This window comes from Astyanax mexicanus, chromosome 11, assembly GCF_023375975.1.
Source record: "Astyanax mexicanus isolate ESR-SI-001 chromosome 11, AstMex3_surface, whole genome shotgun sequence".
NCBI lineage: Eukaryota > Metazoa > Chordata > Actinopteri > Characiformes > Acestrorhamphidae > Astyanax > Astyanax mexicanus.
In genome coordinates this window covers 39,026,924-39,052,656 of record NC_064418.1, presented here as the reverse complement: position 1 = coordinate 39,052,656, position 25,733 = coordinate 39,026,924, and the positions used below count along the sequence as shown (strand labels likewise).

Genomic DNA, 25,733 nt, shown 5'->3' with positions numbered 1-25,733 from the left:
GTTTTGTTTGTATAGTTTTTAAATCTATGTTCAAACATGCAGAATTTGGGTTGATTCCTGTTACTGATCTGGAATTATTAATTGTAGAAGAGAGTGACCAGGCAGCTTCCCCAAGTGTCCTGTAGAAGATTTAAAAGCCCTCAAAGTTTCAGAATGTAAAGAAGTTATTTTACTGCAGAAAAAAGGGTTTTGTATCACATACACTTGTAGCACTTGTATATGGGACAAGGCATTTTAAGGGGGGTTAAATAATTAAGTATAATTAAGTGTATATATAAGTGTATTCAGAGGTTATTTAAAACCAAAGAGAGCAATAAGTAACTATGAACTTGGGGGTATAGGTATGTTTAAAAAAATAAAAAATATATACCGTATATCTTAATTCTCATGAGGAATTAAGAATGTGTAGTTTGCTTGACAAATACCAAAAATGTTTAAAAACAGGAACATAAACAATCACTATAAAACTGAGGAATGATCATTTTATATATGAAATTTTGACAGCACACATCCTGTGTGCAGAATTCTGGGACCACTGATAAAGGAATATAGGAATAATGTCTTTGATTATTTTACATCTACAAGGTGGAGCAGCTTGATAGGAGTGTTTAAAATAGAGTGGAGGACAGTAAATGAACACAGTGTTTAAAAACTCAAGCAGCACTGCTGTGTCTGATTCACTCGTACCAACACAACACAAACTAACACACCACCACTACCACCATGTGATCATAATGTTATGCATGATCAGTGGATGTTATGAGAACAAAGCTGTAATGAACAAATGCTTTATGCTCTTCTTTACGTGTGAAGTGTCATCATTGTTTTATCTAAATATGGCCCTTACTGACCGTTATCAATTATCTAAGGTCATAGTCTATCTGCTGTTATCAGCCTTAACTGCACTAAACAGTCTAACATACCAATCTAACCTGCTGTATTGTATGATTATGAAACCAATAATCCACCTTCAGACTTGAGAAGTGCATTTGTGTATAAATGGCTTTCAGAGGACCATCTTCTGGTGAAGCTTTTCCAGAATGAAGATGAAGGGCTGGGGGACGGTTCTTCTTCTGTGGCTGTTGAGCTTCTCCCGGAGCTCTTGCGATGAGAAACCTTCGCAGGACTTCATGCTCTTCGCAGGTCCTTTAACCAAGCAGTTTCTCAATTACCTGAAAACCAATCCGTTTGCCAGTCAAACTTTTCAGGCTTCAGGTGCCTCAGTTGCCGAAGATGTCTTCGACTGCAGAGAGCCTCTCCCAGCACTGTCCAGAGAATACTTCCAGTACCTGCAGAGCCGAGGGGTGACCCATTTCAAGGTTCCTCTGTCCTGGTTAAACATCCTTCCAACAGGACAGTCCAGCCAGCCCCATGAAGACACCGTGAGATGCTACAGGACCCTCATAAAGGAACTCACAGACTCAGGCATCCAGCCTCTGCTGGAGCTCCACCGATCTGAAGTACCAGAAGGCCTGAGGCAAAGATATGGAGACTGGACGAACCCTGCCATGACACAGGCCTTCCAGGACTATGCTGTTTTTATCCACACTACATTTAAGGATCAGGTCAAGACATACATGACATTTAGCCACATACACGAGCTCCAAAATTCACCACAGCTACGCCACGCCTTGCAGGCTCACACAGCGGTGTATAATATCTATCATCAGATGTCTAAAGGTAAGATATTTTATATTTGCATGTTGTTTATTAATACAGAAGGAATATTTATCCCCTTTAAACAAACATCTGCTGCTATCCAGTGCTATACTCATCAGTGCTATGAGTGGCATCAGGATCATTTGGAATGTTGTTTGTGATCCATAACTACCTATAATACTAGTGCATCTTTAAAAAAAAAAAAAAAAAAAGAATATCATTGAAAAGTTACTTTATTTCAGTAATTCAGTTAAAAAAATATGAACTTCATATATTATATAGATGTATTACACATAGAGTGGTCTATCTTATTTATTTATTTATTTATTTTTCATTTATTTATTGTTGATAATTATGGCTTACCACCAGTGAAAACCCAAAAATTTTATACATTTTTATAGAATTTAATTTTGGAAAATTAAGGGAGCAGAGTCTGGAGGAAGAGTGGAGAGACACAGTTCTAGTGTAAAGTTTCCACCAATCAGTGATGGTTTGGAGATTAATAATAATAATAATAATAATAATAATAATAATAATAATAAATATTATTATTATTATTATTATTATTATTATTATTATTATTATTATTATTATTATTATTATTATTATTATGATGATAATAAAAAAATAAAAAACACATAAAACCATAACCATCCTCTGTCATTTCTGCCACTCCCACTTCAACTTTCAACTTTATTACATTACATTTTGTGAGATGTGTCATTAGATTGCATCAACAGAATAATTGATTTTCCAAATATAGAAGAAAAAAATCAATAAAATTAGCAAACCTTCAAGAAAAATAAGCAATCTGAATCTTCACACAAAACAGAACAAAGGCAGATTTTTGGTAATAAATATAAAATCAATTTCATTTTCAAATCGGTTAAGCATTAATTGAAAGTTATTCACAAAGCACTAATGAGTAATGTGTAATGTCTCCATCATCTGAATTTACTGAGTTTTATACTGTTAGCTGCCAACATCAGTGTTTTTACTGTCAACTGTTTTTTTATTACTAATTAATTCATTTATAAATCATTTCTCTGCGCCCCTCAGGGGGCAGACTTCCAACAAATCCAACATAGGAATCAAGCAAGATTAAAACATTACAAAATATAAGAAAATGCATTTTTGAACTAGGTAAAAATAAAATAAATGCTGTATGTCTAATAGGTTTTTAAACCAATAAGATATGATGCAGCAAAGAAGTGCAAAGAAAAATGCTGCTATGTTTATTGGGATTCAATAAGTCATTTTAAAGGTAAATCTAAGTGTAGTCTTGCATGCTTATAAAATATAGGGATAAAAAATGCTCAGACTTTGCACTGGGTCACATACGTACCAGTATGTGTAAACAATGAGTGTTAACTAGTAGTGAAATGCCATAATAACTCTACAATCACACAAAGAAATATATATATAAAAAAGAAATATACAAATATAATGTTCAAAACACAGAAATACAGTACCAGACTGTACAAGTTTGAACACCTCTTTTCAATCAATGTATTTTCTTTATTTCTTTATTGAATTTATTTTCTACATTGTAAATTAATATGAAAGGCAAAAAAACTATTAAGGGGAACATATACATATGGAATTACATAGTAAAATAAAAGTGTTAGTCCTTCACAATCCCTTGATCTAAACCTGATTAACTGAGATGGTGATTTGAGATGATTAGGGATGAGCTGGAGCTTCACCATGTAAAGAAAAAGCAGCAACTATTGTTCAGCACCTCCAGAAACTCCTTCCTTTAAGACGCTGAGAAAACTATTTCAGGTGACTCTCCCTCATGAAGACACTGAGATTAAAATACAAAGAGTGTGCAGATCTGTCCTCAAAGATAAATGTGCTATTTTGAATAATCTAAACTATAAAACATATTCTGGTTTGTTTAACATTTTTCGTTTACAGGTTATTTCTGCTTGTGTTCCTGTTTAACTTTAATGTAGTCTTCAATATCAAATATATAATGTAAAACAAAAATCATAAAAACTCATTGAATGAGAAAAAGGTGTATCCAAACTTTTGTAGAGGTAATAAATAGATTCATAGAAATGTGAATAGAAATGTATAGATGCAGGTTATTTAATATGTTTACTACTGTATAACCAGCTATGATGTGTGTGTTTGTATTAATTTAACACTATAATTGGTGACATCACTGTTTTTTTTAGATGTCCGTGTCTCCATTGGAGCGAGAGCCAGTGATGTCGCGGGTCTATACCATGTAAGCCCCGTGTACATGGTAAGAATTGCAAGTTATATCATATTGTATAGGGCAGGGGTGTCCAAACTTTTTTTGTTGGGGGCCAGCAGGAGAAAATTATTTGAAGTCACTGGCCACAGACTCTGTAATAAAACAAATAATGAAATATACCACTTTAAATAATACATTTTCCTGATTATTTTATTTACACACCATTTTACTTGACTAGCTATCTTTATCTTTGACAGTGTTGTGTAAACTAAGATTTTTCAAATTGATGTTTAATTTCATGATGTCTCTTAAAATAAAACTCCTTCATTACGGCAACTTTTAGACTCTTTGGCTCGTTTTTCTGCACTAGAAATGCGCACTCTCTCCGCTTTTAGACTCTTTGGCCCGTTTCTCTGCTCTAGAAAAGCGCACCCTCTCCGCTTTTAAACTCTTTTGCCCTGTTTTGCCCCGTTTTTCTGCGCTAGAAATGCGTTCTCTATCCGCTTTTAGACTCTTTGCCCCGTTTTTCTGCGCTAGAAATATGCACTCTCTCCGTTTTTAGACCCTTTTGCCCTGTTTTGCCCTGTTTTTCTGCGCTAGAAATACACACTCTCTCCACTTTTAGACTCTTTGCCCCGTTTTTCTGCGCTAGAAATGCGCACCCTCTCCGCTTTTAGAATCTTTTGCCCCGTTTTTTTTGCGCTAGAAATGCGCACTCTCTCCGCTTTTGGACTTTTTTGCCACGTTTTTCTGCGCTAGAAATGCGCACTCTCTCCACTTTTGGACTCTTTGGCCCGTTTTTCTGCGCTAGAAATACGCACCCTCTCCGCTTTTAGACTCTTTTGCCAGTTTTTCTGCGCTATGGCCCTCGGGCCGTAGTTTGGACACCCCTGGTATTGGGGAGTCAAACATCTCAGAAAACCCTTTTATTTTAGAAGAAAACAGGGGAATAAAAAAAAAGGAAACTGAAAGGGAACGGGAAAACATCAGCAAGTAATGGGTGAGGTGGTCTATAGTTTATTAGTCTACATCTTAAAAGCTGCTATATTTTAGTTCTATTATAAAAGGGTGTCCTGTGGCCTTTGACTATACCCTGTATGTTTTATTTTCCTATAGGTTAAATGTATATAAAAAGTGTTTTACTCTTGTGAATGACCATTTTATTTTCTGTTCAGAGATATATCGATTTAATATCTGTGTATATGGAGTATGACTGCACCAGCAAAACCAGCCTGACTGAGGCACTTACCGACACTCAGGTAATTCACCTGTCCATCTTCTACAATTCTCTTACAGCACAGTACCACCTTCTCATTTATATTTATTCTCAATTGTATCATTTGTTACATTGTAGATTAATATTATAGACTTAAAAACTATTAAGGAACTCAAGGCATTTAGGAAGTAGGCCTGTCACGATAAATTTTTTTTATGGACAATATATTATCCCAGAAATTATAGTGATTGTTGTCATTTAGAGCATTTATTTGCAGAAAATGAGAAATGGCTGAAATAATAAAAAAAAGATGCAGCGCTTTTAGATCTCAAATAATGCAAAGAAAACGCAAAAGTTCTTATTGATAAAGTTTTAAGAGATCAGAAATTAATCAATTTGGTGGAATAATCCTGGTTTTTAATCACAGTTTTCATGCATCTCGACATGTTCTCCTCCACCAGTCTTACACACTGCTTTTGGATAACTTTATGCCTTTACTCCTGATGCTAAAATTCAAGCAGTTCAGCTTGGTTTGATGGCTTGTGATCATCCGTCTTCTTCTTGATTATATTCCAGAGGTTTTCAATTTGGTAAAATCAAAGAAACTCATTTTTAAGTGGTCTCATTTTTTTCCAGAGCTGTATATACTATTTTCTTCACATACTGCAGTCCACACTTTTAGCGCTTTTCCACCGTTGTGAAACCGGTACTGTTCTTTTTCACAAACCTGGTTTTAAACCTTTTTATTCGTGATTTCAGCAACAAAAGTAGGTTCCGTTACAAGGAACATTCGTTTTCAGAGGGAAACGAAGAATTCTAGGTTCTTCAATGCAAACCGTGACAATGACGTTTGATAGGACATTTTGACGGTTCCAATAAAACCACATGGAAAAGCGCACCATGGTTATAAGCCCAAAGGAACTGGTTCAAGAACCAGAGTTCTTTTGGTGGAAAAGCGCTCTCTGTGTATGAGTCACAGTTATTGAAGCTTTGGTCACTTATTAAAGCATCACTGGCCAAAATACTGTTCACTATAATATATGTGCACAAACATACAAATAAACACAATAGAAGATATTACAATTATCAAATATTATTGAGGTCGCATCCATTTATTGCATGATAAATCGATAATTAATTGATAATTGGTAATTATTTTGACAGGTATCGTGACAAGGTAGCAGACAAAAAATTGTTTTGCCTTCAGAAACACTGATATAAAAATGCACCCCAGGTGGTTTGGGATGAGTTGGAGCAGGGCAGAGTGAAGGAAAAGCAGTGAATGAGAGCTTTTTTTTATTTGTCAAAAGATAAAATTACACTTAGCAAGGTTTATAAAAGTAAAGACTTTCTACTTTCTAGTTCTTAATGTGTAGTATAAATAATAGAATTTTAATATCATTTAGTCTGATCATATTAAATGTATTACTGTTTAATGTATTTGTGGAAACTGTGGTCTATTCCACTTTGAAATAAATAGTGTGTTGATTGGTTTCAGCTGCAGATTGGTCAGCGCTCTATTCTGATGTATCAGATGAGGACTAAGAACTGTGCTGACAGCAGCTTTCAGCCTCTCATCAGCGTTCTTGAAGGTAAAGGTCTTTAAATACTACATAATGATTATAGTGTGGTGATTTATGGAATCCACCCTTGTAACAATTGCTCACAAGATAATTTTCCAGCCACACAAATCTCTAAAATGATAACAGATCATAAACTGTACGGGGTTCAGAGTGCTGATCTATCCAGTCTTAGTGCTTATTTTCTTTTACGCTCCAGAGGTCAATCGTTTGCAGTAATGATCAACTGTAGACAGCCCAAAGACAGAAAAAGAACATGCACTGTGTGTTTATATTTAGGCATGTCATTGTCTGAAGACTGTCTAAAGCCTGTTTTTATTAATAAACAGAGCTGCACGAAAAAAAGAAATTAACTAGAATGTTCATTAAATTTGTTTAATGAGTACTGATAAACTATGAATAATATACAACATGTCTTATTGGATGTGCACATTTTTTTTTTTTGCTGTTTAACATTTTTGTACATCCCCTGAACAGTTTTTACTATACACACCTGTAAAATGAAATATTTAACTCTTATATGTTAAATTAAACTGTAAATAACTGCAATAGATTTTAGTAGTCAGATTGACCAAGTGCAGGTTCAATGTGTAAAAACAGTATGTTTTCTCCACACATATCACCTTTAGCCTAATTACTTTTAATGTATTTTTCCCTTTTAGGGAAAATACAATGCCATTGCATTGTTTCTCCATTTGAAAAAGAAATCAAGTAAATTTTGGTCATAGTTTTAGTCTAAATGTTCCATTTTTACTCTTTGTATCCTGAAGTCAATGTTCTATATGTCCCAAATCCCAGTCATTTTCCATTTCAAATGATATTAATTAAGCCCAGCAATAAAATGTTTTATGCTCCAAAAATACTTTCCCTGAATTTCCAAACTTTAAAAAATGTCAATTTTAAAAAAAATTAAGAGACCACTTCAGTTTCTGAATCAGTTTCTCTGATTTTGCTATTTATAGGTAGATGTTTGAGTTAAATGAACATTGTTTTTTTATTCTGTAAACTTCTTACAACATTTCTCCCAAATTCCAAATTAAAATATTGTAATTTAGAGCATTTAGAGCATTTATTTGCAGAAAATGAGAAAAGGCTGAAATAACAAAAAAACAGAGCTTTTAGACCTCAAATAATGCAAAGAAAACAAGTTTATATTCATAAAGTTTTAAGAGTTCAAAAATTAAAAAAATAAAATTTGTTTTTTAATATTAATGACCCTGGTTCTTAATCAAAATTTTAATGCATTTTGGCATGCTCTCCTCCACCAGTCTTACACATTGCTTTTAGACATCTTCATGCCGCTCCTGGTGCAAAAAATCAAGCAGTTGGCTTATGATCATTAAGAAACTCATCATTTTTAAGTGGTCTCTTATTTTTTTATTTTTACTCCACTGCTGTAAATACAAATCACACTTTGGCCATTCAGTCAATCAGTTACTGTAAGACAATTGTTATTTTGTCTATCATCACAGCTCTTATCATTGTGTTTATCTTTGAATTTCACATCACCATAAACAATAAAATATAATTTGATTTATGATTTATTGTGCAACCCTACTGATAAAGCTGCTCTATATAAACATATAACCATCCTGATTTATGCTGTAGTTCAAATGTTAAAGGAATAAAAGAGATATAAAGATAAATACTTTAACACTTTAATTTCATTGTTTCAGCTTTGAAAAACACAGAAGTTCATCTTATTGGCTGTGATATCACTGACCTCCTAGGGAAGCTTGATCACACAGATGAAAGGTAAAACAAAACAAAAAAACAACACTGGGATAATATTTACACTAATTGTCAATAAAATAGTTGCATTCAGGAGGAATCAACCAACAGGTGTGAAATTTGCAACCAGTGCCTTTTCTGAATGCATATTCCAGTACCATATTCCAACAGGACAATGCTTGTCCACATACTGCTGACATGAGATTGTGTTATGGACAGTCACATTGACAGAAATATTTTTTTATTGAAAATGAGTGGGATGCTATTGAACGTCTGCTGGAACTGCAAGAAGATTCAAGCTGCATGGGATGGATTAAAACAGGACACCATTAGAAACCAGGACATGCATTACACACTTTTTCTGTATGTGTAGCTCAATAAATATGACCAAGTATTGCTCATATCAGTCTAATTTTAATAATGTATTCTTGTTCTTGGTAACATTTTATCTTCCATCCAACTGGCATTGCAATCCGACACTTCCTTCTGGGTGCAACTATTCTTAAAATGACCAAACCAGTCAAAAGTGTGGGCAAATCTTCTCATTCAATGTTTTAATTTATTTTTCTTACATTGTAAATGAATACTGAATTCATCCAGACTGTGAAGGAACACATACGGAATAATGTAGAAAACTTAAAAGTGTTAAACAAACCAAAATACTCATTGGGTACTGCATTTATGTGGCTCTTATCTGGGGTGCTGGTAACTTACTAAGCAGATTCTGAGACTGGTAAAGCTAATGAACTTATCCTGTGTTTCCTGGGGCATTCCTGATGAGAGCCAGTTCCATCATAACGTTTTTGATGGTCTTTGCGACTGCAGTTTTTGATTCACTGACCTTAATTTCTTAAAGTTATGTTTTCTTTACTTAGTTAGGTAGTTGTAAGTAGTTCTTCCACAAAATTGATTAGAACATTACTCAACTTGGGTTATTCACTGTATACCTATAACTCTACCTCTTCACAACTGATGCTCTCAAACTAACATTAAGAGACAAGAAATTGAAGTAATTAACTCTTTTGACAAGTTCAGCACAGCTGTTAACTGAAAGTCTGAATTCCAGGGCCAAGATGTGTTAAGCTGTCTCTATCTAAGCAAGAGGTGCTACTTTGAAATAAGTCCATATGTTTTTCTTCATAGTTTGAATGACTTTATAATTAATCGACAATGCAGAAAAAAATAATTAAAAACATTTTTGTCCAACTTTTTGACTGATACTGTATGATTTTTTTTGTAACAATGAAACATTTTATGCATTTTAAACTATGTACCTTTTTATTCCTCAAATGTTGTAGTGTGCAGACTGATGACTCAAAGTCCCACGACAAGGAGCAAAGAACATCTTCACTCTCTTATCAGAACGTCTGGGACAAATTCAAAACTCAAACCCCAGCTGAAAGAGATCTGTTCATCAATGGTTCCTTCCCTCATAGCTTCCAATGGGCAGTCTCCACTGACTCTTTCAAGGTGGAGGGTGGCTGGTCTGAACATGGGAAAGGGGAAACTATCTGGGATCGCTTTGGTCATGAAGGCAAAGTCTCTGATAATCAGACAGCCGATGTGGCGTGTGATAGCTACCACAAAGTGGAGTACGATATGTACCTGCTCAGAGGCATTCACGCTCCTAACTATCAGTTCTCAATTTCTTGGGCTCGCATTTTCCCCACCGGTACAAAGGAAAGTCTGCTTGAAAAGGGAGCGCTTTATTATGACAAGCTGATCGACGCACTCCTCAAATCTGGTGTTGAACCTACAGTCACGTTACATTCTGGGGACCTGCCTCAAGCTCTGCAGGACTATGGAGGTTGGACCAACAGCTCCATTGTGGAGATCTTCAAAGAGTTTGCTGACTTTTGCTTCTTCAGATATGGAAACAGAGTGAAGACCTGGAACACTTTTAGCAGTCCTTGGGTGATCAGTAACTTTGGGTATGGTACAGGGGAACATCCTCCAGGTATTAAGGACCCAACTTCAGCTCCTTACCAGGTAAACCTCTCAGAATCTTTTGTTTTTATGACCTAAAACTTTAGTTGTAAATGTTTTAGTATTACACAGACATTTCAATATACTGTTTCTTTACAAACACTGTGTAACAAATTTATTCAGAATTAACACCTTATTACAACTATAGAGAAAAATAAATTAGCTTCATTTTAAAGTACTTTATTTATACAGTTTTATTTGAAGCCATGGTGTTTTTTTTGTTTTTTTTGCCATGTCCGCAGTGCTGCCTGGTTAACCTATAATAGCCCAGACCCACTTCTAAATATTAATGACAAATTCAAAATTACATCAGAAAAACTGAGTGAGCAGCTCATTCATGCTTTTTTCTTACTGTGGGCACATGACTGTAATATTTTGAGGTTAAAATCCTGATGCAACACAAATGACACAACAGGAATTTAATAACTTGTATTTCAACATTTTGTTCCAGAATTAGGGTCAAAACTAGTTCTGTTGATCATAAAACATTTCATCGAATCATTTATATTATTAAACGGCTGAGCTAATTTTAACTCTAGCACTAAGCCAGCACTCATGCATTCTGTAAATAAGATCAAATGCACAAAGGCACATTCATAAACTGTCCTGTGATGCACTTTGTATGTTCAGTATGTGTCACCATGAGTTAAGATATCATGAGTTAAAATAGCAGACTGTTGAGTGCTGTTTCTATGAATGCGGATTTCATTTCCCAGCAGGACTTGGCACACTGCCAAAAATATTCCAATTTTCTGAGACACTGACTTGTGTTTTCATTGGCTGTAAGCCAGGATTATCAACAATAAAAGAAAATATAGCCGCAAGCGGCAATCATCGGGTTCAAGCACCAACTTGCACAATGGTGCCTACTGGAGCATTGAATGGTGATGTGTAAGAAGGTCTAATATGATTGGAGATGCCCTGTCACATTTAGAAATTATCAAGTTTTTCACCTGTTATTAATGTTGAGCAGAGGCCTTTCAACCTGATCAGTGCTTAAATTCACATGTAAATCTAGTGAACTTTGTAGGATATTCATTAAGTGAGTTAGAACTAGTCAAAAGGTGTCTACTTGTTATTGGTATTGATCAGGTGGCTTCAACCAGAATGTTCACAAAGTGGTATTCAGATTGACCTTTGAACCTTTGCAGAACAAGCTGAAATGTTTGACCAAACAAGTTTAAATTAACACAAAGGAGTGAATGTTCTGATATGACATGTAATTACGAAGTTATTATAAATCTAGTTCTGAATTAAATGGCGCTTCATCAAGCACCAACTAGCACAATGGTGCCTACTAGAGCATAGGATGGTGATGTGTAAGAAGGTCTAACACAATTGGAGACATTCTGTCACATTTAGAAACGATCAAAAGTCTTTCACCTGTTATTAATGTTGAGAAGAGGCACAAAGGAGTGAATGTTCTGATATGACATGTAATGTCAAGTTATTCTTAATCTAGTTCTGTATTAAATGGCGCTTCATCAGAGTGATATTGTACAGAGGTCTTTAACATTGTGAGATTACAGCAAATACTGCAGAGTTACAGCAATTTAGGTTAGAAATTCCAAGGACGCACAGATTGCTTGATGCCTGGAGAGTATTGTATGTGAAATTTTCACAAATGTTTTTAATGAACATTTACCTAGAGACTCTACAGTGTGCAGCAAGACTGAAATGGAGGTGATAGGCCAAATATCCAGAGAGTAGTTTCAATATAGCTATTTTCAAACAATTAGCAATTATGAATGAACAAAGCACTTTTTAAACATAGTTGTATTGAGAAATTTGTCAGAGCCACTGTACTAAATATGGCAAAAACAATTAGATGTCAAAATAGTACAGCATGATTGACATATACTCGTTTTTTTGGAACAGCGCCCCCCAGTGGGCGGATTGTTTCAGCACTTTGCAGGTCACTACAGTGTCTCCACCTGAACATAACTGCCAAATATCATCCAGATTGGGCAACATTCAGCCTGCCAAAATGTCTGCTGAATGCTGATTGGCTGATGGTGTTCAGCCATGTTGATTGATTAAGTTGCCCTTTGAACATCCTTTAGAGGCTGTATGATAGATTCTGCATGCAAAGTTTCAACTTGCTAGGTTGCACGGTTGCTGAGAAACAGTGCTCCAAATTTACCTCTTGAAGTGAATGGGGCATATATCCGGAAGGACTAATTTGCATATGGCGGCCATATTGTTTACATATTTCAACTTTTTCTTAATGAATATTGAAGCGCATGCTCTCACGAGTGTTTTGATACCAAACATGCCAGGATTGGTCAAAATTCCTAGGACTAGTTTGCAAAAGTAGGTTTTGCATATTATGCAAATTAGCAAAAAATCTATATGGACGGAAGTGCATGGTCCAAATTGGAAAGTTGTTGGTATTGACCCAAGGAATCCACCAAAAAAAGAATTTTGAATGTAGGTCTTATGGTTTTTGAGTTATTGAGAAAATTGTGAAAAATGAATTTCCTTGTTTATAGCGCCACCACTGATGCACTGATCCTACATCTACCTACCAAGTTTCATTTCTCTATGACTTACGGTTTAGGCTGCACAACTGTTTTTTCAGGAGAAAAAGAATAATAATAATAAGAAGAAGAAGAAGAAGAAAAATCTTAGCAAAAACAATAGGGTTCTACGCACCTTCGGTGCTTGAACCCTAATAAACGCTTAAAATAGATCACTCTGTGGGAAATACATCTATATAATATAAGAGTTTCACATTTTAAACTTAATTATTGAAATGAAGTACCTTTTCAATGATATTCAAATTTTTGAGATGCACCTGTACTTCTCAAAGTCTTTTATACCTGGCTAAGATAAAGCTTAAGCTGTTCACTCTGCTGTGGTAAAGTATCAAGGTAATTAAAATTCTTTTAGAAAAATGTACATTTGAAACAAACATCTACCATTTAATCAAATGGCAATCAATTTGATAGATTTGTCCACTCTGTTGTGCAGCTTACTATAAAAGGGTGGACTCATGTACAGCACAAAATAATGAAAAAAGTGAAAATTTTAAGTGATCAGACTGGGAAAAACAGATGATTTCTCTGTAGACTGAAGTCTTATAAATATGATAAATATTAAAAGGAGTTGAAAAAAATCTTTTTTTGTTTTACTGCAGTATTGCTAAAATATAATGTAATAAAATATTTATTAACACGTAATTATGAGCATTTTTGTTTGTTTGTTTGTTTGTTTGCTTGTTTATCTCAGGTGACACACAACATAATAAAATCTCATGCAGAGGCCTTTCATGTCTACAATGATAAATACAGAAAGTTGCAGGATGGGAAAGTGGGCATCGCTCTCAACTCAGACTGGGCAGAGCCACATAACCTTGACAGTCCCCCGGATGTAGAAGCTGCAGAACGCTACCTGACCTTCATGCTGGGATGGTTCGCTCATCCCATATTTGTAGATGGGGATTATCCTGCGCTGCTGAAAACACAGATCGAGCTGAAGAACACTAGATGTGGTGCAGAGCTAGCTGTTCTTCCAGTGTTTACAGAAGATGAGAAGCGGAGGATTAAAGGCACGGCTGATTTCTTTGGGATAAATCACCACACATCCCGTCTCATCAACGAGAGCCGGGGAAGCTGTGTCGCAGGACCAGGCAGTGTCGGGGACTTTGAGAGTCATATTGACTCAACGTGGCCAACAACAGCATCAAGCCAAATCCAATCTGTGCCATGGGGGCTTCGCCGATTGCTGAATTATATTTATGAGGAGTTCACATCAGTGGCCAGAGTGCCTATTTACATCACTGGAAATGGGATGCCAACAGAATATAGTAGTGATATCTTCAACGACACTCAACGTGTAGAGTTCCTCAAGGCGTACATCAACGAGGCAATGAAAGGTAATTTATTAATAAAGCCAAAACAATAAAACTGATTTGGATGAATGCATTATCACCCACAACCATTTAGAATATGGGGGACAGTAAGAAAAATGCAAAGAAAAGAAATACAGATTTACATTTTTTATATTTTTATTTAATTGCAGACAATATTAACCAAAGATATTTCATGTATTTTTTCTAATCATTTCTTTTGCTAATGTACATCAGTTCCTGCATTTCAGGCATTTAAAGCAACACATTCTAAAAACAAATTGTAACGTTGTAATGGAAAAAATAAATAAATTATGTAATTTGTAATCATGATTTGGTACAAAATCAGTATCGAATTTATATATTATATATACCTTTGTCAAGCACTTCAATACAGAGTTACATGCATTTACTTAGCAAAACTTATGTTAACCTTATGTCCTGAAGTGACAGTGATTCATCTTGAATAAATGTGTATTGTTGTGAGGTCAATCAATATTCCAGATCTTTTTTTGGAAGAAATGGGTGCCATATGCTCCATATTAAAGACTAAAAGGAAATATTACAAAGGCGTGGCTGCAGCAGAAGATAGTATGAGTACTGGACTGGCCTGCACAACTTAAAACATGTTTGCAGGAAGAATGGGACAAATACTAACACCTGAAATATATTGGGTTTATACTGTCTGCAATTAAAGTAAGAATAAAAGGAAACATATGCATTACTGCATTAGTTATTGTACTGTATTGATTTGGGCTTATATATGTAGGACTCTTAAGAATATTCTACATGTTTTAGAATAGGTAAAACTGATTTGCTAATAAAGGTGTGTCCTTTTTAAGGAGTCTAATCCTCTCTACTCAATCTGTCAATACAGCCATTCTCCTGGACAGTGTTGCTGTACAGCGATTCACAGTACAGTCCCTGATCGATGGCTTTGAGGGTCCTCAAGGCTACAGTGAAAGATATGGATTGCATTACGTCAATTTCGAAGATCCCGACAGACCCAGAACTCCAAAAGCTTCAGCTTACTACTTCTCTCAGGTCATTGAAAGAAACGGTTTCGGAGAGAAAACAGTGACCTCTTCTGGACAGACCATTGCCACAAGGTACCAGGAAAGTTCCAGACGTGTCAGTCTACCACCATCTGAAGTCCCTTCAAAGTCTAAAGTTGTTTGGGAGAAGTTCTCACCACAATCCAGATTCCAGAAAAAGCTTTATCACTATGGAACTTTTCCAGAAGATTTCCAATGGGGCGTTTCAACCTCAGCATATCAAATCGAAGGTGGCTGGGACGCTGATGGTAAGGGACCTAGTGTGTGGGATACCTTCACCCACACGCCTGGGAGCATCAAAAACGATGACACTGGTGACGTGGCTTGTGATAGCTATAATAAACTGGAAGAAGATCTCTACATGTTGAGAGCTCTTAAAGTGAAAGCGTACAGGTTCTCTCTATCTTGGCCCAGGATATTCCCTGATGGTTATAGAACGTCTCTAAACCAGAAGGGGGTTGACTATTACAATCGACTCATAGATGGTCTCATAGCAAATAACATCACGCCAATGGTAACACTTTTCCACTGGGACCTCCCTCAAGCTCTACAAGACATTGATGGCTGGGACAATGTTGCTATGATTGAAATATTCAATGACTACGCCGACTTCTGCTATGAAACCTTTGGAGACAGAGTGAAGTTCTGGATGACCTTTAATGAGCCTTTTGTAACTTCTTGGGTAGGCTATGGACCGGGTATAGTTCCTCCTAATATCAAGAGCCCTGGTGATGCTCCTTATAGGGTGACACATAACATTTTAAAGGCTCATGCTAAAGCATATCACACATATGATGATAAGTATCGAAAAACCCAACACGGGCTGGTGTCCATTAGTCTGAACACTGAGTGGATTGAGCCTCTGGATGTAAACGTACCTCGAGAGATTGCAGCTGCTGACAGGGCCCTCCAGTTCCAGCTTGGATGGTTTGCCCATCCCATCTTTAAGAACGGAGACTATCCTGATGCCATGAAGTGGCAGGTGGGCAACAAGAGTGAACTTCAAGGCTTGGCAGAATCCAGGTTGCCCACTTTTACCGAAGAAGAGAAGGCCTACATCCAAGGCACTGCTGATGTCTTCTGCCTCAATACTTACAGTGCCAGACAGGCTCGTCATGTGACTGCCAGGCTCTCGCCCAGATCTTATGAGTACGATCAGGATATTGCTGCAGACGACGTGTCAGACTCTCAAGCCACTGCGATGAAGGAATTGAGGGCAGCAGCTTGGGGACTGAGGAGACTCCTCAACTGGATAAAGGAGGAGTATGGGGACCCTGAAATTTACATTACAGAGAATGGAGTCTCTACAGATACGTCCATAACAGTGGATGACACCGACAGGATATTCTACCTGAAGACCTACATTGATGAAGCTCTCAAAGGTACAGTGATACCATAAAGTGTCCTATACCCATACTTTGTTTTGAACTCAAATAAGTCAATTTAAGTCTGTATTTTATGTAAAAATAGATATTTCCAAACATTTGCAACCACAAAAGTATACATTCAAATGGAACCTTTGAGTTGAATCAGCTCACGATACCTGAAATTAGTCTGTTGCACCATCTATTTGCTTACTAGATTTATCCCCCAGTTCCTGACACTTACCTTCATTGTGTAGTCATTCCCCTCAGCCTACCTTACGTAAACTTGTAGATCAAACTTGGTCTTAAAGTTATAGGTGAGATCATAACTCTCTGTTGGCTGTGTGTTTATGAGTATTTTATATCTACTGTATATTTTAGTAAAACAAAACCAAAATGTAGATTTATTGTACAAATTAATTGATATAACAAAAAAATTGAATTGATTAATTGAATTGATGCTTAACGTTTTAAGTTTATTTAACTCAAGTTTAAAGAAAATATTACTTAAAAAAAAAGTAAGGCAGCTGAGTTCCGAAAATTGTGAGTATTTTTTATCTTATCCCAGCCAACCTGCTCATGTCAAGATTACATGGGTGAAACATGGACTAAGCGGGTTCCAGGGTGGCCTGGACCCTGAATTGGGCTTCCCAAATGGTTACCCACCATTACAGCCCACCTTGATCGCACATTGGTGCCTTCTAGATGCAGTGTACAACCAAGATGGCCGAAAGCTCCAAATTAAAGCAATAAATGTTCAATAGGAGATTTTGTTTGTGCTCTTTTTTTATTTTCATTTAGCACACAACCTAGATGCAGTACGCCTCAAGGGCTATACAGCTTGGTCACTCATGGACAATTTTGAGTGGATTAATGGCTACAGTGTTGGCTTTGGGCTTCACCATGTGGATTTCAAACAACCCGATCGTCCAAGGACTCCAAAACGCAGTACTCACTATTACTACAAAGTCATGAGAGACAACGGTTTTCCACTGCCGGAGGAGGAGAAGCCTCTGTACGGTCACTTCCGTGAAGGATTTGCATGGAGTGTAGCTACAGCATCTTACCAGGTAAACTAATCATGGAATAGTATTGTGCAAAGATTTAAATACATACAGCTCTGGAAAAAAATAAGAGACCACTTAAAAATGGTGAGTCTCTTTGATTTTACCAAATTGAAAACCTCTGGAATACAATCAAGAGGAAGATGTGGAATGATCTCAAGCCATCAAATCAAGCTAAACTGCTTGAATTTTTGCACCAGGAGTGGCACATAAAATTATACAAAAACAGTGTGTCAGACTGGTGGAGGAGAACATGCCAAGATGCATGAAAACTGTGATTAAAATATTTGGTGGTTATTTCTCATTTTCTGCAAATAAATGCTCTAAATGGCAATATTTTTATTCGGAATTTGGGTGAAATGTTGTTGGTAGTTTATAGAATTAAACAACAATGTTCATTTTACTTAAACATATACCAATAAATAGCAAAATCAGAGAAAAATGATTCAGAAACTGAAGTGGTCTCTTAATTTTTTTCTGAGCTGATTGATTTAATCATGAAGTGTTACATAAGGGGATGGCATTGGAACACAAACATCGTTCTAAGCTGTGAGGTGTTATCTTGTGAGTGAGACATTAGCCAATGTGCTCATGGCAAGGCGATATGAGCTATGGGATTTTAAGCAAGCTCTGATAGTGGGTGTCAGATAGGTGGATGGGATATAACATTTTCCTCAATTTTCCTCGATGGTTACATATGACACGTATATTTGGGATGTTGTCTTAGAAGCCATTGCCACCCACAGTGTACCTACAGTGCAGTGAGTGGTAATGATCATGTCTTCTGGCTACCATTGTTTATGCAAACAGACAATCCACATTTAATACAGATGCCCCACATGCATATCTGGCAGGACAGCACAGTATTCTTTAGCTTCCATGGAACATGGCAAAAGTCATGGAACATGATACATGTTTCTGTCCAGAACATGTTGCATGCCAGTGTATTATGCAGTTGCAGTTCATGCCTTTCTTGCATGTCTTATCAATTTTCCTGTGCTTTATTTATACTGTATTTTTCCTCCTAACTTTAGATCGAGGGAGGCTGGAGAGCAGATGGGAAAGGTTTGAGCATCTGGGACACGTTTGCTCATACGCCTCTCAGAGTGGGAAATGACGACACTGGAGACATTGCTTGTGATAGCTACAACAAAATCAGTGAAGATGTTGAAATGCTCAAAAAGCTCAAGGTCAGCCACTACCGTTTCTCCATATCGTGGCCGAGAATCATGCCTGATGGGACTACAAGCACAATCAACGAGGCAGGACTGAACTATTATCATCGGCTTGTGGACGCACTGTTGAAAGCCAACATAAAGCCTCAGGTGAACAGAAAACTCAATATTAATAGATTACAGACATACATATGATCAGACACATGTAATTGCATAAATGTGCAATAAATTGCTTTAATAAGAAACATTGCCTAATTTACGACACCTAAACTTAACTTAGTGTCAATTAGGGGTGTCACAATTCTAAGCCCTTGATTCGATTTTATTTCCGATTTTAGGGTCATGATTCAATTCGATTCTCGATTTTTTTTTTCTTTTTTCTTTTTTTTTTTACAGCAGAGAGGCCTATGCCAGTTTTAGATTAGTCTATGGTCAGTCATTGGTTTGATTCATCAAATTTACAATATCTTATTTCAAAAGGTGGGCTTGATATAAGTGATGCGAAGTGATACAAGTGACCTGTAATACACCACATTAGGCACTAAAGGTCAAATTTAAATAGTTTAATTAAGATATATATGTAATGCCATCTAGTGGCTTGTTTTGGTAGCAGCAGTGTGCACTATTAAAACAGCAATGTGCAACATAACAAAATAAATTATAAAAAATACAGGAACAGTCATGTACAAAATAATAGAACAATTAGAGCCTTAACAAACTGAACTCTATCCTACTATAACAGTTAAACATGAAAAATAAGACTCGGTCCCTGAGAATGACAAGTTTTTATCTGAGAGAAAGATGCTCCTTAAAGTACCAAAACTTATTTATTGAAACATATTTGAGGCTAGAAAAAACAATTTTTATATTTTTTTAAGTTCTTTAAGAAGATGAGAATGTCCACATTCTCTGGAGGAAGGGTTGCTGTTTGAGCAGTCACAATGTCCGCGGCGTTGGCTACAGTGTGCTGCGCCATTTGCGTAGCGCACGCGTGCTTGCATAGGTTAGAGGGAGGGATCGTCAATCATCTTTTTGACTTGATAAAATAAAATATCGAAATTGTGACACCCCTAGTGTCAATAAAGAACTTTGGGTTTAAACAAACTAGTTGTGATTGCAAGTTAGTTAAATAAGTAAGTAAATAAGCACCTCCTTGTTTTGGGTAAGTGACTAAAATCACACGACAATCTTTCCTTCTGATAAATGTAGTCGTAGGAAGCTTTAAAATGCATGCTCTCATTCTGCAGCCCTGATCTGTCACTAAACAGGACAGCTTGCCATTGCACCTATGACCATACTGTCCTCTATTCCATGCTAACAGGCGACACTGTATCACTGGGACCTCCCTCAGGCTCTGCAGAATGTTCGCGGGTGGGAGAACGACACAATCGTTGAAAGATTTAAGGACTACGCCGACGTTGTCTTTAAAAGTTTAGGAGACAAAGTAAAGTTCTGGATCACAATTAACGAGCCATACAATGTTGCCAACATTGGACATGGTTATGGCACTGCTGCACCAGGTACAGTAATGATTAACAGTTACATACAGGTTTTATTTATCTGTTTATAGACAGATTACAAGAGTACAGTACAGTGAGTAGAGTGAACTAATTTGAGGAGTATTATTAATGTATTTATAAAGCACTATTTAGAAATATATATAATAGCTTATGCACCTGATGGCAAGCTGCATGACCGGCATTCGAACCAGCAATTTTCTGATCATAGTGGCAGCACCTTAGTCAGCTGGCCCACTCGGAGCCTCATATGTATATATATATATATATATATATTATTCATTTTCTTTAACCTTGTCTGTTAAATCTCCACTAGGTAGGATTGAGATTTTGGGCTCGTGGGCTCCCCCTACAGTTGCAGAGTGTAATAAATGTTACAGGTGGATTAGTTTCTCTTTCTCGTTTTCTGGCTTTCACAGACATATTCGGTCTCTTTCCAGCTACTGCCAGAGTGTCTGTATGTTAGTTTGTGAAGTATGAACCTGTAGTCCTTGTAGAACTGTTAGAACTAAAGGTCGGAAAGCAGGTCGCAGTTCTCGCTAGCGTTGGTCGCGGCCGCCTCGGAAAACTTACAGAGTCTGGTTTGAGCTCAGAGGAGCTCCGGCACAGACACGAGAGAAGTGCTATTCCTCCTATTACACCTCAATGCAGCGCTGCAGTGAGTTTCAAGCTGTAATTTTACTTCTTTAAAAAGATTAAAAATCAAGGAAATCCTACCTAGTGGGGCTTTAAGTCTATTAAGTGATTTTGGCTTTGTGAGTTTAGAAGACACACACCCATTAATAAACAGTATATATCAATTTTATAAATTATTTTTTTGAATGAATATAGTTCATTATGTGTGCTAGGAGTGCTCATTTAGGCCTTAAATAATTGTATTTCCCTCTTATATATAGTATCCATGAAGTTTTAATACAGTGTTCAACACTTATTTATCTTTAAAATGTTCTCTATTTAGTATAGCATTCTATGTATTATTCTGAGTAATGGCGTAAGATGCTCATAAATATCCAAATACTGCTTTGTAAATGCACTATTGCTTACAATGCTTATAAATGTGTCATGGAACCCCTATGAAGGTAGACTAATTGTGCAACATCAACAGACAGTAGACATGAAATATTAACATGTATTGATTTCACTGATAATATAAGTAATGGTTCTCAACCTCTGTTCAGGCATAAGTTTACGGCCTGGTACAGCACCCTACATTGTGGCCCACAATCTCATTAAAGCCCACGCTGAAGCCTGGCACCTATACAACGACAAGTACCGTGCCACTCAAGGTGGGATTGTCGGCATCACCATAAACTCAGACTGGGCGGAGCCTAGAAACCCCTACAAACAAGAGGATTATGAAGCAGCCAGGCGTGTTGTGGAGGTAAGAACTTATAATATAATATACTCAAATACACAAACCTGTGTGAAATCTGTGATGTTCTGTTTAATCTCTGAAGCTCTTTGCTATTTGCTGTCGTAATGCAGTTCCAGATTGGCTGGTTTGCTCACCCTGTGTTTAATGGAGATTACAGTGATGTGATGAAGAACAGAATACGAGAAAGAAGCTTGGCCGCTGGTCAGGCCAAATCACGGTAACAAACAATTCCCTTTTGTGAAGCATTTCAATTCAGTTACAGCCAACAGTTGCCTGCATCCAAACAGATCTGTTTAAAATTTCATTCTAAACCTACATGTCTTAACAGTCTTCCAGAATTTACCCCTGAAGAAGTGAAAAGGATAAAAGGCACTTATGATTACTTTGGATTCAACCATTACACCACTATCTTGGCTTTCAACCTGGATTACAAAAATCTTCAGCACTATGATGCAGACAGGTAATGGTTTCATTGCATTTTTTAAAGTGATGGTGTGTACCGTATTTTTCGGACTATAAGGTGAGTATATCAGACTTCATGTTTGCCATGTTAAAACAAGCTGCATGGGACGAACGGCTAGCTGATGATGCCTTGGGTTACCAGAACACTTAGGGTTCCTCAGTCTAGCGCTATCTGGTGGCATTTATGTCCCACAAGTGCTGCAGTTAGTGGCTTATGCTAATGCTGCTGCACCCAGCCTTGCTGGAGAAACTTTACTAAAAAACTCACCCTTAGAAGAAATGTTGGGAATCTAAATGTACTGTAAATGAACCTAAGAATTACAGTTTTCTTTACTTAGGCGCTTCCCCAGCTTCCCTATTAGAAGAGAAACATGGTAACACTCTTAATGTGCCTTATAAACCGGTGATCCTTATGTATGAAAATAGACCAGAAAATAGACTTTCATTGATGGCACGCCTTATAATACGGTGCGCTAGTTGGAATAGTTTATAGTTGGAAAAATACGGTAAGATATGGGAATTTACCTCTCTGGTAAGAATGTGTAATTACAAATGAAAGGTCATGTAAATAAATTGCTGTGTGAAATTCTGTTTTGAGTATATTGTTCTGTTCATTTTGTTTAAGTTATAAAATACTGTCAAAATGTAAAGAGCAATTACATCCTTCAAACCTACCAGACTGCTGGTAATTTAGATATTGCAGGGGTGATCATATTAAGACACTAATACCATTAATTAGAATATTATGCCCTTCCTAATTCATGAAAATTACTTCTTTCGATTTAAAAGAAACAAATCTTAGGGACTGCTGCTTTACCTATTGACACAAACCCTAACACAAAAACTGCTAACCATTACTTATACTTTCCTCTTTCCTCTAATAAAGGGGAGCAGGGACAATTCATGACCGCTCCTGGTTGGACTCTGGATCTTCCTGGCTGAAAGTGACTCCACCTGGATTCAGAACAATCCTGAACTTCATCAAGAATGAGTACGGAAACCCTCCCATCTATATTACAGAGAACGGCATCTCTGAAAGAGGCGATATGGACCTGAATGACATTCACAGAATTCACTACTATGAAAACTACATCAACCAGGCTCTGAAAGGTAAAACTAATGTTTACTTTTATTCAAGATAGCATGTCTGGGAAGTTTGTGAACAGAGTGTTTTATTGGAAAAAAGAGGGTACATACAATGCATGGACAAACGTACTGGGACACCTCCTTTTTTAATTTTTTTTTTTGGAACCAAGGGTATCAAAAAATAGCTCATCCTGCTTTTGTTTGAGTAAATATTTCTACTGCCCAGGAAAGGTTTTCCACTAGATTCTGGAACATTGCTGTGAGGAATTGATTGCATTCAGTGACAAGATTTTTTGTGACCTCAGGATGTTGGTGGGAAAATGTATCATAGTCTGTAACTAGATGTTAACCCTGTCCAGAAATCAATGTTATAATGAGTAGAAATGTTGGATTTCAGTGATATTAAAGATGCTAGTTTTACCTTTTAGCTTATTTGCTTGATGACGTGGACATACGTGGCTACACCGCCTGGACGCTGATGGACAATCTGGAGTGGGCCACTGGATTTGCTGAGAAATTTGGCCTCTTCTATGTTAACCGTTCTGATCCATCTCTGCCACGAATCCCCAAGAAATCTGCCACACACTACGCTACCATCATCAACTGCAACGGCTTCCCAGATCCTAGCCAGGGACCCCATGAATGTCAGACTCTGGAACCTGAAGGTAATCACAGGTTTCATTAGAGCATTTTTATATAGTTATATATATATATAAGTCATTACATTAAAACTGCTCCACTGTGCAGTGTCGATATAACGTCTTTTGTATCTGCAGCATAGTTGTTTAAATTGTATGAAAACACTGTTTAACAATACATTTCAATTTTGTTACTCTGAATTGACATATTATTACAAATAATTAGAGCACTAGGTAGGATTTCCTTGATTTTTGATCTGTTTAAAGAAGTAAAATTACAGCTTGAAACTCACTGCAGCGCTGCATTGAGGTGTAATAGGAGGAATAGCGGTGCTCTCGTGTCTCGTGCCGGAGCTCCTCTGAGCTCAAACCAGACTCTGTAAGTTTTCCGAGGCGGCCGCAACCAACGCTCGCGAGAACTGCGACCTGCTTTCCGACCTTTAGTTCTAACAGTTCTACAAGGACTACTGGTTCATTCTTTACAAACTAACACACAGACACTCTGGCAGAAGCTGGAAAGAGACCGAATATGTCTGTGAAAGCCAGAAAACAAGAAAAAGAAACTAATCCGCCTGAAACATTTATTACACTCTACAACTGTAGGGGGAGCCCACGAGCACAAAATCTCAATCCTACCTAGTGGAGCTTGAAAGCACTTTTTGTGCATTTTATATAGTTTTCAGGTTTTTGCCATGTCTGCAGAGCTGCATGGTTAATTTTTTAAGAATTTAATTCCTTATTAAGCTACCTTAATAAATATATTAAGCTATTTAAATGTGTCTAAGAATTAATATATATATATATATACTTTTTTTATTCATATATATATATATATATTTTTGTTTTTTTTGTTTTGAGATCCAAAGTACTCTGATAATGACCCTAACACTGTCCCACTGTCCACTCTGTTTCTGCAGCAACGAAACTTCCTCCCACTGAAAAACCCATGCCGGTAAATTTTCTGGGTATGGAAGTGTCTGCTCCTGATGCCGAGGTGGCGCTCTACGTCCTCTTCAGTCTCACTATCGCAGGCGTAATCACAGTTGCCATCATCACCTACCAGTGTATTAAAGTGAAGAAGAGATCAAAACATCTCTCAGAGGAGCACATAGCTCTTGAGAGGAAGTTTTAATTTTTTTTTTTTTTTTAGATTTGTTTGTCGTCTCAACTGGAAATTAAGCCCTCAGATACAATGCAGTCATGCCCTGCCATATTTAATAGTCTTGGCATATTTTTTTGTGAATCTTGCCATTAAAAATATATACCTTATTATATTGTTTTTTTTTTAAATAGAAAATGTGAGAAAAAATAATTAGCTGATTTTTCCTTACCAGTTAGAGTCACCCGGGGTGGAGTAACCAGGCCAGGCCATAGTCCAGTAAAGCGAACTTTATTTAAAACAGGAAAGAGTGCAAATGACAGCAAATTAGCAGTGGTTCTCTCATACAACCGGCAGAGACCCTCATTCACCCTCCACCTCAACACTAGGTGGTGAATAATGCCCCATCATTGGAACCAATAGAAAAATATGGTATGTCCCATCCATCTGGCACCCACCATCAGGCTAAACGGAACTTCAGTCAATCCTTTCTTTTAGTAAACTTAATTTATTTTTGCTGAATCAATGTGTTGAGACAGTGTAATATGTGTTTTAACTAAAAATATATATTAAAAAAAATATTATATATTATTGATCATGGATTTTTTAAATAATATTGTATAAATTAAGTAATTGTAATTAGGTAATATTATATGCAGAAATTAAGTAA

At 36.7% G+C, this 25,733-nt stretch overlaps 1 protein-coding gene across 1 annotated transcript; it reads left to right on the top strand.

Annotated features, from left to right (window-relative positions):
* The first annotated feature begins 997 nt into the window (after window positions 1-997).
* On the top strand, window positions 998-25,233 carry LOC103029218 (lactase/phlorizin hydrolase). The gene is made up of 17 exons (XM_022680187.2): window positions 998-1,680; window positions 3,843-3,913; window positions 5,041-5,124; window positions 6,580-6,673; window positions 8,338-8,416; window positions 9,691-10,381; window positions 13,610-14,255; window positions 15,106-16,665; window positions 17,449-17,717; window positions 18,746-19,036; window positions 20,208-20,406; window positions 21,582-21,784; window positions 21,889-21,995; window positions 22,107-22,238; window positions 23,127-23,350; window positions 23,755-23,991; window positions 24,882-25,233. The coding sequence occupies exons 1-17, from the start codon at window positions 1,041-1,043 to the stop codon at window positions 25,094-25,096; spliced, it is 5,742 nt and encodes a 1,913-aa protein (XP_022535908.2). The 5' UTR covers window positions 998-1,040; the 3' UTR covers window positions 25,097-25,233.
* Window positions 25,234-25,733: the final 500 nt, after the last annotated feature.